The 17,298-nt window shown below is 37.8% G+C and overlaps 1 protein-coding gene across 3 annotated transcripts in view; it reads left to right on the plus strand.

Moving 5' to 3' along the window:
* Window positions 1-17,298, plus strand: part of PRKCQ (protein kinase C theta) — a 189,305-nt gene that overhangs the window by 83,102 nt on the left and 88,905 nt on the right. For all 3 annotated transcript variants that reach the window (XM_040451506.1, XM_040451505.1, XM_040451507.1), the window contains 2 exons: window positions 4,797-4,957; window positions 8,196-8,369. In XM_040451506.1, coding sequence (XP_040307440.1) covers window positions 4,797-4,957; window positions 8,196-8,369 — 335 coding nt within the window. The remainder of the gene's footprint in view (window positions 1-4,796; window positions 4,958-8,195; window positions 8,370-17,298) is intronic.

Here is a 17,298-nt window from a genome sequence, read left to right on the forward strand (position 1 = left end):
CTTTGGGATGGAATATTCTATACATGTCTGTTAGGTCAATCTGGTCTAACATGTTCAAAGTCACTGTTTCCTTATCGACATTCTGTCTGGGTGATTTATCCATTGATGTAAGTGGGGTATTGAAGTCCCTGGTATCATTGTATTACTGTCAATTTCTCCCTTTATATCCCTAATATTTGCTTTATGTAATTTAGTATTCCAATACTGTGTACATACATATTTACAATTTTATGTCCTCTTGTTGGATTGATCCCTTTATCATTATGTAGTGCCCTTTTTTGTCTCTTGATCCAGTCTTTGTTTTAAAGCCTATTTTGTCTGATACAAGCATTGCTAGCCCAGCTTTTTTTTTTTTTTTTTTTTTTTTTTTTGCTTCCATCTGCAAAGTATGTTTTCTCATCCCTTTACTTTCAGTCTGTGTGTGTGTTTAGGGCTATGAGTCCCTTGTAGGCAGCATATAGATGGGTCTTGTTTTTTTGTTTGTCTTTTGTTTTTAATCCATTCAGTCACCGTCTGTCTTTTGGTTAGAGTATGAAGTACATTTACCTTTAGGGTAATTATTGATAGGTATGTACTTCTTGCCATTTTGTTAATTGTTCTGGCTATTTTTGTAGTTTTCTTCTTTCCTCTCCCATTGCTCTCTTTCAGTGTGATTTGGTTACTTTCTTTAGTGTTATGCTTGGATTCCTTTCCCTTTATTTTTTGTGTATCTACCATTGGTTTTTGATTTGTGTTTATTGGGTTCATATATAACCTCTTATGTGTACAGCAGTCTATACTATGTTGATGGACACTTAAGTTCAAACACATTCTAAAAGCACTAAATTCTTACCCCTGCCCCACCTTTTATGTATATGATGTCATGTTTTACATCTTTTTATTTTGTGAATACCTTGGCTAATGTGTGTAGATATAATTTTACTACTTTTGTGTTCTAACCAGCCTTTTCACTTTATAAGTAATTAATCTACTACCTTTAATATACATTTGCTTTTATCAGTGAAATTTCATCCTTTCATAATTTTCTTTTAATTATGGCCCTCTATTTTCACTTAAAGAATTCCCTTCGAAGTTTCTTATAAAGCTGGCCTAGTGATGATGAACTCTTTTAACTTTTGTTTGTCTGGGAAACTCTCTCTCTTTTTAAATTTTTTTTTTCAACGTTTATTTATTTTTGGGACAGAGAGAGACAGAGCATGAACGGGGGAGGGGCAGAGAGAGAGGGAGACACAGAGTCGGAAACAGGCTCCAGGCTCTGAGCCATCAGCCCAGAGCCTGACGCGGGGCTCGAACTCACGGACCGCGAGATCGTGACCTGGCTGAAGTCGGACGCTTAACCGACTGCGCCACCCAGGCGCCCCCTCTCTCTTTTATTCTGAATGATAGCCTTGCTGGATAGAGTATTCTTGGTTGCGGGTTTTCTTCTTTCAGCACTTTAGATTTTGTTTGGTTGTTTTTTGTTTGTTTTGTTTTGTGTGTGTGTGTGTGTGTGTGTGTGTGTGTGTGTTGAGAGAAAGAAAGCATGGGGGAGGGGTAGAGGGAGAAAGAGAATCTTAGACCCCATGCTCAGCATGCAGCCCAGTGTGGTGCTCCATCACATGACTCTGAGATCATGACCTCATCTGAAACCATGAGTCAGACGTTTAACTGACTGAACCATCCAGGTGTGCCTTCTTTCAGCACTTTGAGTATATCATGCCACTCCCTCCTGGCCTGAAAAGTTTCTGCTGAAAAATCAGCTCATAGCCTTATGAGATTTCTCTTGTATGTAACTGTGTACTTTTGCCACTTTTAAGATTCTCTCTTTATCATTACTTTTGGCCATTGTAATTATTATGTGTTTCAGTGTGGACCACCTTGGGTTCACCTTGTTTGGGGCTCTCTGTGCATCCTGGATGTGAATGGCTGTTTCCTTCTCCAGATTAGGGAAGTTTCCAGCTATTATTTCTTCAAATAAATTTTCTGCCCCCCTTTCTCTCTCTTCTCCTTCCAATTCTCTATAATGCGAATGTTATGCTTGATGGTGTTGCTGAGTTGCTTAACTTATTCTTATTTTTTATTGCTCTGTTTTTCTTTCTGCTGTTCAGCTTGGTTGCTTTCCATTACTCTCCCTTTCAGATTGCTGACCTGTTTTTCTGCATTCCCTAAGCTGCTGTTGATTCCCTCTAGTGTATTTTTTTCTTTCAGTTACATCTTCTTCAGTTCTGACTGGTCCTTTTTTTATATTTTCTGCATCTTTAATGAGGTTCTTACTTAGCTCATCTACTGTTTTCTCAAGCCCAGTGTGTGTCTTTATGGCTACTCCCTTGAATTCTTTATCAAGCAAATTGTTTATTGCTATTTCATTTTGCTCTTTAACTGTGATTTTTATCTTATTCTTTCATTTGACACATATCCCTCCATCTCCCCCATTTTGTCTGTCTGTGTTCATTTCTATGTATTAGGTAATTCAGCTACATCTCTTGGTCTTGAAGGTAGTGGCCTTGATCAGAAGAAGTCCATTGGTGTCATGTAATTCAATTCCCCTGGCCACCAGAATTGGGAACTCTAGAGGTGTCCCTGGGTGGGCTGTGGACATCCTACTATTGAGGCTGAGCCATAACTGTCTGTAGCCCAGCTGGATGCACTGATCCACTTTGCCTGCTGTGGGTACACAGGGCAAGATTTATTCCCCATGCTGTTGAGGGGCCTGCCTGAAGCTGTCGTGGGGCTGTTGGTGGGTGGGACCAGTAGTCAGCCTATCTGTCTGCAGTTAGCATCTCTGTCACTGCTGCAGGTACATTGAGGGGCAGGGATTGCCCTTAGAGACTGAGCTGTTGGCACTGTGGGTGCCTGGTGTGTGGGGTTATCTCCCCTAAACCCCAGAGGAAGAATTGCTCTGGAGTGGGACTGATCCCTACTGGGGCTTCCAGTTGGGGGTGGTGGGGCAATATCTGCTTTGGAGGGTGTACAGATTGAATGGAGCAGGTCCACAGGTGAGTGCTAGGGCAGGGCACGTGGTACTTGCAAGATAGATGGCTATCTAGGCTTAGGAAGGGGAAGATCCCTGAGCCTCCAGCACTCATTCTAAGAGTAGTCAACAAATCTCCTTCATCTATACCCCCTGGAACTTTTTAAACTGCTGCTTCTGTGCTGTCTTGGGTCAAGTTATTATGGTGGTTCTTTACGTTCTTTATGGTAGGGACTCAGTTTCCTATCACCCTCCTGCCCTCTCCAGGGTTAAGCCTGGCTGATTTTTAAAGCTCCTAATTTTAAGCCCCACTGTTTTTCAGAGCCAAATGTTATTGAGACTTGTCTTCCCAGTACAGGTTCCCCATGCCAGGGATGCCTTCTATGGCGTCTGATCCTCTGGCCTCCTTGTGCTTGCGGTGCCCTTCCCATTTGTGGCTAGACTCACAGGGGTTGGGTTCCCAACCACGGCTCTGCCCCTTCTATCTTTCTCAGTGTGGCCTCCTGTCGATAGTCAACTGTGGAAGGTCTGTTCTGCCAGTCTTCAGGTCATTTTCTGTGTTAGTTGTAGGGATGTAGCTGTTACTTTGGTGTGCCCAGGGAATGAGGTAATCCTTCTATTCTGCCATCTTCCGCATGACTCCCTATGAACTCTTTTGGAAGCCAGAATGGCATAAATTACCATTAATTTACATGGAACAATTTTCAAGTATTCCCTGAACCAAAAACCACCTCAGGCTTTCTGATAGCTTAGAACACATGTTGCTAATGGAGGCCCAGATGCTCACACAGTTCAAAGCTCTGGCAGCTGGATGCCGAGGTGCTGAGTGCAGATCCCGGGTAAGGGGCTGGATGGCACCACTCTCACTGCTCTGGTGCACTGGCTCTGTCTGCTCACTGCAACACCAATGTTGAATGTTGTTTGCATGTTTCTTTTTTCTGTAAAAGAGAAAATCCTGTCCAGTTTTTTTTGTTTGTGTGTTTGTTTTTTTGGTTGGCAAAAACAGGTAGTGATGTAGATCTTTCACAAAAGCAAAGTGACAAATGCAAGCTTTCAAAACATGGGCGGTTCCTGTAATTATTTTCCTTGGACTTAAGGAGAAGATGAAAGTTAAATTTAGAGACTGAAAATAAAAAAGGTCATTCCAGCCACAAAGAAGACACAAAATTATGTGATATGCTAGAGGTGCTATAAAATGGCAATCATATCACAATATATAAATGTATCAAGTCAACATGTTGGATACCTTAAATTAACACAATATGGTGTGTCAAATGTATTTTAATAAAAAAGGAAATAAATGTTGTAAGGGGGTAGGAGGAAGGTTCCAAAAAGTTTTCTGCACCTGTTCTGTCATTGGGTGAGGAATAAATTGGCTGACCTTGAACGTGGGGATGGATGATGTGATTCAGATTTTCAGTGATCTGCTTTTCATTTCCTGATCCCTCACGTGGAAGCCACAGGAATCAATGCCACTGAGCCTGTGAGCCATGCAAGTACCTGAGAATTATTTTTCCTCAAATTTGGTTACAATCTCTATTTGTCCATGATTTGACATTATTTAAAGTGCTCATGTGTTTTGCATGTATGGACTTCTGCTGATTGGAATGTTCCTTAAAATGAAATTTCTCCCAGTCAGTTGAGTAGATAAGAGATGCAGTCCATGCCCCAAATGCCAGGCTCACAGGAGGAAGGTGCTGCCTTTGCCCTGCAGGGGACCTTTCCCCCCCATTTTTGTGGATGGAGCCTCCGAGTGGGAAGTGGAAGAGAAAGTGTTCTCAAAGTAGCTAAAATGCCCCCTTCATTGTTCCTTGTTTACTTTTAACCACTGGCTTGCTATTTTCAGAGCCTCAGGGAATCTCTTGGGAGTCTCCCTTGGATGGGATGGAGAACATACGTCAGCGTCCAGAACCTGAACCGAACATAGAAAGACCATCTCTACATATGAAGCTAAAAATTGAGGATTTTATCTTGCACAAAATGTTGGGGAAAGGAAGTTTTGGCAAGGTATGATACCATGCTGTAGAATTCTACAGACCAACTAACGGGGATTGAAAAGCAAAGCTCCTGAACTCATTGGAGCGGAGCAGGTTGTGGGTGTGTAGAGAGCATTCCTATGCATTTTTTGACTGGGTGGAGAGAGGTCTGGTTAAAAGGAAATCTGGAACTCTAGGGGACAGTGGCCTCTGCTTCCTGGGAATCATTGTTCCCAAGCCATTTTGCTTCAAAGGTGTATATCCCATACACTTATGAGTGTGATGTATATGGATATCAAAGAAATGGGAAGCTGCCTCAGCCAGTGTCTATAGTTTGTATTTCTTACAGGTTTTTTTTTTTTTTTGGTTGTTAATTCTCTTTTGCTACTTTCTCAAACTTGGAGAGTTGTTTTCCTTTGAATGCAATTTTTTTCCTAGCAAATGTCTTCAGTCTTGCATTAGTTTGCTAGGACTAATGTAACAGAGTATCACAGACTGAGTGATTCAAACACCAGACATTGGTTTTCTTATCATTCTGGAGGTTGGAAGTCTGAGATCTAGGTGTTGATAGGGTTATTTCTTCTGAGGTCTCTCTCCTTGGGTTGTAAATGGTCATCTTCTCCCTGTGTCCTCACATGGTCGTCCCCCTGTGTGTATCTGTGTCCTCATCTCTGCTTCTAAGGACACTAGCCCCCGAGTGAACTTATTTTAAGTTGATTACCTTTGTAAAGACCGTATCTCCAAATATAGTCACATGCTGAGGTACTAGGGTTTAGGGCTTTGGCATGCACATTTTTTTGGAGGGGCACAATTCAGTTCATAACAAAGCTGTAGCTGGAGAGTCATGAGAAAAGTTTCATGGGGGAAAGTCCCTCCTCTAAATTCTTCCTGCCACACACTCAAGTTACGGGCTGTCTCTGTCAGTCACAGAAGACGAGAAGAAAAGGAGGAAGATGACATAATTTAACCATCAACTGTCAGTGATGGAAAATAATTTTCAAGTTCACGAATGTAAAGAGGGATACCATGGAACACAGGCCTTGAGGTTATTCTAGATGCCAAGGATATCTACTGTATTAATTGCTCCCTTCATTGTTTTATATTCTTGGATGAAACTCCTAGGAAAATTTTTGCCAGAGACTACCATTCTATAAATTTGTGTATCCAAGGCCAGCAATATGCTCTGCACCTGCTCGCCAGACTTTGGGAAACTCACCCAGTTTATTTAATAGTAAACTAGAATGCAAATAAGCATCACCACAGCTGAATGACATTGTGCCGCAATTGGGTTGGATTTAAACACCAGTGCATTGCTTTTGGCAAAATGCATTCTGCCTTGCAAACTAGCTGATATCCATTAATTCTTTGAGTTCATTTCCACAATAATATGAAACACAGCAGGCTCATTTGCTGTTAATCTGTGTAATAAGCAATTTTAAAGCCACTCTTCATTATAATTTAGTACCAATTAATGTGCAATTATAACCTGTTACCAAAAATTGAAAGCCCATTATAGAGATGGAAATTGGCTTTTCAGCTTCTTCGGCTATGGCTGGTTTGGGGATGTTTTATGGAAAGAAACAATTACCAAAAGAGTACTTTTAATTGTTAATGAAATGTTTATCATTCTTTGTTCCCATGTGGGTTTCTATATTTGAACAAGGTTAATAAGAAAGACATTAAGTTAAACCTACAAGCCTTCGTAAAATATCCCAAAGGACACTGAGAGCCTTAGGGTGTCCTCTGTTCTATGTCCAAAACAGTATGCTCTTGCCATCAGGACCCTGCGTCCCTACAGACTGAAGAGGATGGGCCATGGGGCCCCTGGAAAGGAGAATGAAACACAAAAGCAAAATGGAGTAGCCATATTTCCCTTTCTCACAACATTAAGAACACTCCAAAATTTGTTTTTCTTCTTTCTTTTGGCTTTATACAGGAAGCATGGTTTCTCAACAAAATGGTAGCCTCCATATTCTTATCTCAATGTACTTTGCAGTCCAGAAAAAAACAGCATTGTTTTCTGGGTATATGCACATCATCCATTTGCCTGGCTTCTCGTAAGTTCTATGCCCTCTGTCAAGCCAGCTACCCCAAAGCTAGCTATCTGCACCATATTATTTTTAAACATAGACACGTGCATTTTCAGTACTGGTTTAGTGTCATTGACTTCGACATTCCCTAAAAGTCAAGAAACAAATGACAAGTATTCTTAATAACTGTCATTTAGAGAGCATTTTATAGTTTCTAAACCACTTTCCCATGTGGTAGCCATTTGATATTCACGATGGTCCTGCAAGTTAGAGAATGTCATGACAATTATCTCTTTTACACATTAGGAAACTGAAGCCCAGAGAGGTTAATTGGTTTATCCACATTCCCACAGCTAGTAAATGTCTGTGAAAAGAGACCCAGGCTGGAGTTTTCTATTTCCAAATGCCACGTCCTCACAACTGTCAGTCATCTGTTGCTGCATCATTTGCAGAAGCACAAGTTGTAGAAACTCCCCATTATGTGCCATCTGGTGTCCTTTCATATAAGTCATGAAATCCAGTAGAAAAAGTAAATTTGGAGTTAGATTTTTCCACTGAGGAGCTCCATGAATTTGAGCCAGTGAAATTCCTCTTTGAAGTTCGTTCTTTTTGTTATTACTACCTGTCTTGCAGAGAGTTCTGAGCTAAGAATTAGATTGCACATGTAAAGGGTAGCAGAGTGTCTGACACATAGTAGGTCCAAAAAATGGCCTTAGGTCTATGCCATCAGATGAAATGGTGTACACTCTTTAGGCACATGAGGAAAACTCTATTCCCCTTGTATTATAGTTTCACCCTGAAAAACTGGGTAAAACTCAGAGCTGAGTTTTATGCTCATTTGCACTGATGTTTCAAGTATAATCAGGTCCTCCTCTCTGCTACTTGCTGCTGCTTTCTTCAATATGCACTTAGTGTCTGGGAATTTATATTATAAATTTACTCAGGTCCCTGGGCAGACAGGTCATACTTTTTTACACAGAATTTTTCAGAACCTGAGAATAACCCATCCAATTGTACAGTAGTTTTGTGAATGCCTTGGAAAGGTACAAAGCAAGTGTGAAACTCCTAGGTAATATCCCTGATCGATGGAGTGCTCTATTTTGTCCCTGTCAAGGGGAAGGAGGGGGTTGGAGAAGAAATCCTCTTTGTTTCGCCCAACACAGATCTCAGGACATGGTCTCTTCTTTAACGAGTGAGACCAAATTCTAAAATAAAGTTACTTCTTACCTTTGCTTCTAGGTCTTCCTAGCAGAGTTCAAGAAGACCAATCAATTTTTTGCAATAAAAGCCTTAAAGAAAGATGTGGTTTTGATGGACGATGATGTTGAGTGCACAATGGTAGAGAAGAGAGTTCTCTCCTTGGCCTGGGAGCATCCGTTCCTAACGCACATGTTCTGTACATTCCAGACCAAGGTAAGACTTCTGCTCAGACAACACTTCATCCACCTCTTGCCCAGCAAATGTGCCTGTCTAACCCGGGGCCTCTGGTGGCGCCCTCCTTGGGACATGTGGGGAACTGTCCCCATATTTTTCTTTACCTTTCAGCTCACCTTCCATCTGTCCAAACAAACTTCTTCTTCTCCAAACACCAGTGAGATACTATTTCGAATGGTTTAACATGGTCTGTTGAGAAGGGGCTTTCCTTCTGGGTTTGTCTTTTCTCTTGTTTTTTAGAATTTGGTTTAACTTCTGTAACAACCAGGATTCTAGGCAGCCTGTGCCTTGCTTGACAAAGCAGTGCTTTGTGAGGGAGAAATACATGACACTGTTTGTTCAGCTACCATATGTGTATTTGAGGAGACAAAAGTTGGACAGTAAGTCAAAATGCGTGTGTACTGTTATTTTCCTATATATGGGCCACAGAGAAACAGCCCATACAGTGGGCTATCAGTGAGCAAGGCCTGAGCAGTGAGGTAAAAAGGTAAATTTTGTCAGAAGGTGCTCTTATTCTGGGAGGATTCTCTTCCTGTTCTCTTTATGCCTTAAAAAAAAAAAAAAATTCAGGGCGCCTGGGTGGCTCAGTCGGTTAAGCGTCCGACTTCGGCTCAGGTCATGATCTTGCACTTCGTGAGTTCAAGCCCCACATTGGGCTCTGTGCTGATAGCTCAAAGCCTGGAGCCTGCTTCGGATTCTCCCTGTCTTTCTGCCCCTCTCCTACTCGTGCTCTGTCTCTCAAAAATGAAAAACGTTAAAAATTTAAAAAAAAATTCAATTGCCTCTTTTTTCAGACCAAAAACTATTCAGGATCATTTTAGAAAATTTGGAAAATTAATGAAGAAAATCATTTATAATCTCACCATCTAGGTATACTCACCACTAATACTTTCAAGTTTAACCTTCTAGACTTTTTCACTCAGTGGATTTTGTAAAATTAAAAATAGAAATGGGGGTGCCTGGGTGGCTCAGTGAGTTAAGTGTCCAACTTCAGCTCAGGTCATGATCTCATGGTTCATGGGTTTGAGCCCCGCATTGGGCTCTCAACTGTCAGCACAGAGCCCACCTCGGATCCTCTCTCTCTCCTTCCCTCTCTCTGCTCCTCCTCTGCTCACTCTCAAAAATAATAAATTAAAAAAATTGAAAAAATAGAAACCCATTGTAAATACCTACTGTTCTGCAACTGGTATTTTCAACACTTTCTTATATACATTTCCTCACATCTATGAATATTCTACAATGTGATTTATCTCACTAGAACATTTCTAACTTTCTGTTCTGATTTAAATAACACTGAAGTGAACATCCTTGTGGACCGGTCTTCATGCACTAGCATTATGATTTGCTTTTCCTTGTTTACTCTCTTTCACACTTCCGCCTTGTACATGGCCTAGAATGATAAGCAGACCCATGTGGGGCTGTGTGGTTAAGACCCAAAGAGCATGAAGACTTTATTCTCTTATTCCATTTCAAGTCTGCATGATAATGTTCTACCTTGATGTAAGTATAAGTAACAGAAGGCCTGTAAGCTGCCCCAGTCACAGAAAGCAGTAGTGGGGAAACCATGGGAATCTGTCAGAAAACGTGGATGGCAACTAGGCCTTTTATCACTACTTCTCCAGCCCCCAGTAGATGCTCAACAAATGTTTAATGAAGGAATAAATGCATAAATACACATAGATAAGAAAAAGAGAAACGAGATTATTTTTGTAAGTATTTTTAAAGGACAATAAAATATTGTAAGGCTTGTATCAAACTACTAAATACACCTTAATAATCATATATAGTATCCAAAGCACCACAGAGGATATGGAAATATATAGTTCCTGACCTCAGGAATTTCATACTGTAATACTAGAGGGGAAAGAGAGATACTTCTAACAGTGGTGAGTGGTATGAAACTGCACAATGCAGACTCTACATTCCAGGGCTGAGAGAAACTAGAAATTAGAATATGAGTAGGCAGAAAGGGTCTTGGGCAGTAAGAGGTGTGGTTGGTTTCAAGAGAAAGCATAAAGGAATGAAGGGATAATAATAAGGTAGGCTCATTTTCTGCAGCAAGAAGGCATTTGGGATTTCTGATGAGTTAGAGAGTTTTTTCTCCCAGAAATGTCCTCCTGGAGATCGTAAATATCTGTCAATATGTTACCGAAACACAAGGTGAAGGCTTTGCCATGCACTCCTAATCTGCGTTCCAGATTTTCTGTGCATCATGGGATACGTGATCTCACTTTTTCTCTAGAAATATTGTAAGGCTTGTATCAAACTACTAAATACACCTAAGACCAGGCTTCTAGAAGCATGATGTAATCACATTTCATCTGGTACTTTCTCCCAGCTGTGCATGTGTATACACACACATACACATGTACACACACACACACACACACACATATATATATATATGTATATATATATATATATAATTGTTTTTGTGTCTTCTAGGAAAAGCTCTTCTGAATGCTGCTTTGTAGAAAATACCAGTATTTTCCTTCTTGTGCTTGTCTATCAGAGCTCCAGGCAGTGTTTGCTCCTTTTTGTCTCATAGGAGATGCTTTTAAGGTTCCATGCAGCTGTGATGTTTTACCAAAATCAGAGAAGTCAATGCCTGGGGAAAAGTGGTAGAGAATGTGTATATCAAATGTAAAAGTGACTGGCTCACTACTTAGGTTTCAAGGAATGGGAGTGCTTTCTTATTTCTAAGAAATGAGGGATGAGGGACAGAAATCTTGCATGATACTTTCCCAAGGATACTGAGTTGTTTTGGGGATGTCATGATTTATTGTTCAGATCTTGCGTGTCAAACAGAATAACCAATTAAATACCACAGGTGAATATAGAAAGCAATAATTGAAATGAATGATTGGCTGTGGGGGGCATTTTGGAAATTGCCTTTCTTGAGGAAATGACAGTTACCTTTGCACACTAGTGTAGATATTAGGTAACATACATGAACTATTTACTCTTCTGGAGAATTGTTATTTTTAGGAAAAGTTATTCATTGGCTTTCTACCTACAAAGAGCCCAGCCCGTTGAATGCCAATTATTCAGGAGATTCTGAAGACAGTTTTTCACTTGTTATTTATTATTGTTTTTATTGAAGTATAATTGACATGCAATATTCTATTAGTTTCAAGTGTATATCATACTGATTCAGTATTTTTATACATTACAAAATGATCCTCATAAGCCTAATCACCATCCATCACCATACAAAGTTACTAGAGTATCATTAACTATATTTTCTATGCTAAACATTACGTCCCCATGACTTACTTTATACCTGGAAGTCTGTATCTCTTAATACCCTTTACCTATTTCTACTCACCTCTCCCAACCCCTCCCCATTCAGATAACTCACAGTTTGCTTCCTGTGTCTTTGTCAGTTTCTGTTGTTTTATTTTATTAGATTCTATATATAAGTGAGATCACACAGTATTTTTCTCTGACTTATGTCACTTAGCATAATACCCTCTAGGCTCACCCATGTTGTCACAGACAGCAACATTTCATTTGTTTTTACAGCTGAGCAATGTTCTATTATATGTGTGTGTGATATCTAGATATCTATTATATGTATACGTGTGTGATATTTAGATAGATAATCTCACATATTCTCTATCCATTCACCTATCAATGGACACTTAGGTGGCTTCCATATCTTGGTTATTATAAATAATGTCAGAATGAGCATAAGGGTGCATATGTTTCTTCAAATTGGTGTTTCTGTTTTCTTTGGATAAATATCCAGAAGTGCAATTGCTGGGTCATAGGGTAGTTCTATTCTTAACTTTTTGAGGAACCTCCATACTGTTTTCCATAATGGCTACACCAATTTACATTCCCACCAATGGTGCACAAGGGTTCTTTCCTTTTTTCCACATCCTCACCGACACTTGTTTCTTGTCTTTTTGACAAGTAGCCAATCTACGGGTGTGAGGTGATTTTGATTTGTGATTTTCATTTGTATTTCCCTGACAATTAGTGATGTTGAAAATCTTTTCACATACCTATTGGCCATCTGTATGTCTTCCTTGGGGAAGTATTTACTCAAGTCCTATGCCCATTTTTTAAAAAAATTGTTTGGGGGGTGTTTAATAATAAATTGGGTAAGCTCTTTATATATTCTGTATATTAACACCTTATCAGATATATGGTTTGCAAATGTCTTCTCCCATTCAGTAGGTTGCTTTTTCACTTTCTTGATGGTTTCCTTCACAGTACAAAATCTTTTCAGTTTGATGTAATCCCATCTGTTTATTTTAGCTTTTGTTGCCCTTGCCTGATGATACTGGTCAAAAATATATATATATTGCTAAGACAGATGTCAAAGAGCTTACTGCCTATGTTCTCATGTAAGAGTTTTATAGTTGTAGGTGTTATGTTCAAGCCCTTAATCCATTTTGAATTTTTTTTTCTATATAGTGCAAGATAGTGGTCCAGTTTTCCCAACACTACTTATTGAAGGCACTATCTTTTCCCTTGTATATTTTTCCCTCATTTGTCATAGATTAATTGACCATAAGTGTGTAAGTTTATACCTGGGATCTCTGTTCTATTCTGTTGATTTATGTGTCTGTTTTTGGCCAGTGCCATGCTGTTTTGATTATGATAGCTTTGTAGTATAATTTGAAATCTGGGATTGTGATACCTCCAGCTTTTTTCTTCTTTCTCAAGATTGCTTTGGATATTTGGAGTTTTTTGTGCTTCCATACAAATTTCAGAATTTTTGGTTTTAGTTCTGTGAAAAATACCGTTGGTATCTTGATTGAGATCGTATTGTATCTGTAGATAGCTTTAGGTAGTATGGACATTTTAGCAATATTAATTCTTCCAATTCATGAGCATGGTATATCTTGCCATTTATTTGTATTTTCATCAATTTCTTTCACTGGTGTTTTATAGTTTTTAGAGTATAGGTATTTCATCTCCTTGATTAAATGTATTCCTAGCTACTTTATTCTTTTTGATGCATTGTGAATGGGATTGCTTTCTTAATTTCTCTTTCTGATAGCTCATTATTAGTTTATAGTAACTAATGCAACCAGTTCCTGTATGTTAATCTTGTATCTTGTGACTTTACTGAATTCATTTATTACATCTAATAGTTTTCTGGTGGAGTCTGTAGAGTTTTGTGTATATAGTATCTCATCTGCAAATCATGGTTTTATTCTTTTCCAGTTTGGATGCCTTTTGTTTCTTCTTCTTGACTTATTGCTCTGGCTAAAAGTTACAATACTATGATGAATAAAAGAAGTGAAAATTGGTATCATTGTCTTGTTCCTGATCTTACAGGAAAAGCTTATAGCTTTTTACCATTGAGTAGAATGTTAACTGTGGGTTTGTCTTATATGGTCTCTTTTATGTGGAGGTACATTACTTTTATACCCATTTTGTTGATAATTTTTATCCCAAAAGGATGTTAAGTTTAGTTAAATACTCTTTCTGTATCTGTTGAGGCAATCATGTGATTTTTATCCTTTGTTTTGTTAATGTGATTTATCACATTGATTTATGGATGTTGAACTATGCTTGCATCCTGATATAAATCCCAGTTGATTGTGGTGAGTGATCTTTTAAATGTGTTATTGAATTCAGTTTGATGAAATTTTGTTGAAGATTTTTGAATCCATATTCATCAGGGATATTGATCTGCAATTTCGTGTGTGTGTGTGTGTGTGTGTGTGTGTGTGTGTGTGTGTGTGTGTGTGTTGGGGGGGTTGGTTTCAGGGTAATGCTGGCCTTGTAAAAATGAAGTGTTCTTTGATTTTTTTGAATTATTTGATAAGGATAGGTACTAACTCTTCTCTAATATTTGGTCAAATTCATCAGCCATCTGGTCTTAGACTGGTACTTTGGGGGAGTTTTTAAATTATTGATTCATCATTACTTAAAATCAGTCTATCTAGATTTTCTATATCTTTCTGATTCAGTCTCAGAATGTTGCATGTTTCTGGGAACTTATCCATTTCTTCTAGGTTTTTCAATTTGTTGGTGTACAATTCTTCATAGTACTCTCTTATGATCCTTTATATTCTTGTGGTCAGCTGTAACTTCTCTCATTTCTGATTTTATTTTGCCCCCTCAACTTTTTCTTGATGAGTCTGGCCAGAGGATATCAATTTTATCTTTTCAAAGAACCAGATTTTAGTTTTTTTAATCTTTTCCACAGTTTTTTTTTTTTAGTCTCTATTCCATTTATTTCCATTCTGATCTTTATTTAATTTCCTTCTTTCTACTAACTTTGTGTTTTGCTTTTTTTCTAGTTCCTTTATGTGTGAAGTTAAATTATTTATTCTGGAATTTTTCTTGTTTCTTATGGTAGACCTGTATTACTATAAACTTTTATAATTTCTTTTGGTGGGGCTCCCAAAGATTTTAGAAAGTTGTTTTTCCATTTTCATTTGTTTCCAGGTATTTTTATATTTCCTCTTATTTCTTTGTTGACCCATTGGTTGTTTAATAACATGTTGTTTAGTCTCCCTGTTTTGTATGTCTTCCACTTTCCTTCTGTAGTTGCTTTCTAGTTTCATACTATTGTTCTGGAAAAGATACTTGATACAATTTCATTGTTGTTGAATTTGTTGAGATTCCTTTTGTGGCCAAACATACGATTTGTCTTATAGAATTTTCCATGTACACTTGAAAATAATGTATATTTTGTTGCTTTTAGGTTAAATTTTCTGTATTATCAATTAAGTCCGTCCGGTCTAATGTGTATCATTTAATGCCAATGTTTTCTTATTGCTCTTCTGTCAGGATGATGTCTCCATTGATACAGGTGGTGTATTAAAGTCTCCTATTCTTATGGTATTATTATCAAGTGTATTGCTATCAATTTCTCCTTTATATTTTGTTAATACTTACTACACACAGATGCTCCATGTTGGGTACATAAATATTTATGAATGTTATAGACTCTTCTTAGATGGATCCCTTTATTATTTGGTAATGGTATGTGTGTGTATGTGTGCGCGCGCGTGCACGTGTGTTTTCTAACAGCGTTTAAGCCTGTTTTGACTGATAGAAGTACTGCTCCATCCCTTTACTTTCAGTCTGTATGTCTTTAGATCTGAAGTGAGTTTCTTGTGGGACAGCACATAAGCAGGTCCTTTTTTTAATCCATTCAGCTATCCTAGGTCTATTGATTGGAACATTTAGACCATTTACACTTAAATTAATTGTTTATGGATACGTACTTCTATTTTGTTGTTTTATGGTTGCTTTTGTAGCTTTTTTTTTCTTGGTATTTTTCCTTGTGATTTGATGGTTTTATTTAGTGTTATGTTTGGGTTCTTTTCTCTTTACTTTGTGTATATCTACGCTACTGTAGATTTTTGGTTTCTCAGTACCAGGATGGATGGATGGATGTGTGTGTGTGTGTGTACACAAATACAAAGGTATTACAATATTATTAACTATATTCCCTATAATGAACTTTTGTTCCCTGTGACTTATAACTGGAAGTTTATACTTCTTAATCTCCTTCTCCTATTTTGCCCATCCATATAAATCTTCACCTGAGGCAGCTGCCAGTTTATTTATAAGTCCCTTTCTGTTGTTGTTAGTTTATATATTTGTTTTCTTTTTAGTATTCCACATATAGTAGTTGTCTTTCTATGTCTGACTTCTTTCACTTAGCCTAATACCCTCTAGGTCCATCCATGTTGTTGCAAATGGCAAGATCTAATTTATATATATACATATAACATATATATATACACACACACACACACACACATATGTGTATAACATATACATAAATATACCATGTTATATATATACATATATATACATATATATAGCATGTTATATATATAACATATACATACATATATACATATACATAACATATTATATACATATATATGAATATACATATATAAAATATATTATAGAATATGGAAAAATATGTTATATACATATGCCAAATATCAGCCAAATACACACACAAACACACACACACACACACACACACACACACACACACTCTCTCCACTTCTTTAGCATTTATCTATTGATAGACACTTAGGTGGCTTCCACATCTTTGCTATTGTAAATAACACAGCATTGAACATGGGGTGCATATATCTTTTTGAATTAGTGTTTTTGTTTGCTTTGGATAAATACCCAGAAGTAGAATTACAAGATTATATGGTACTTCTATTTTTAATCTCGTTGTGGGGAGCGAATCTCTATACTTTTCCATAATGGCTACACCAATTTGTGTTCCTGCCAACAGTACATGAGGGTTCCATTTTTTCCATATTCTCACCAACATTTGTTCTTTCTTATTTTAAAGCTGAGTATAGTTGACACACAATGTTACATTAGTTTCAGTTGTTATTTCTTTTTAATACTAGCAATTCTGACAGGTGTGAGGTGATATCTCATTGTGGTTTTGATTTGCATTTCCCCAATAAGTAGCAATTCTGAGCATATTTTCATGTGTCTGTTGGCCATTGGTATGTTTTCTTTGGAAAATGTCTGTTCAAGTGCTCTGCCCATTGTTTAACCAAATGGTGTTGTTGTTGTTGTTATTGTTGTTGTTGTTGTTTTGGTGTTCTTTCTATATTTTGGATAATAACCCCTTATTGAATAATCATTTGCAAATATCTTCTTCCACCTGGTGGGTTGCCTTTTTGTCTTGTTGGTTTCTTTCACTGTGGAAAAGTTTTATAATTTAATGTCTAAATATTTACTCTTGCTTATGTTTCCTTTGCCTAATGAGACAGATCCAGAAAAATATTGCGAAGGCTGCTTTCCCAAGATATTACTGCCTATGTTTTTTCTTTAAGTCTTTGTTTTCAGGTCTTGCAGTTAGATTTTAATCCATTTAAAATTTTGTATGTGTGTATATTTTTTAAAAAGTGGTCTAGTTTGTTTGTTTCTTTCTTTTCTCTTTTCT

Source organism: Herpailurus yagouaroundi, unplaced genomic scaffold (assembly GCF_014898765.1).
Source record: "Herpailurus yagouaroundi ecotype Mexico unplaced genomic scaffold, PumYag 203, whole genome shotgun sequence".
Taxonomy (NCBI): Eukaryota; Metazoa; Chordata; class Mammalia; order Carnivora; family Felidae; genus Herpailurus; species Herpailurus yagouaroundi.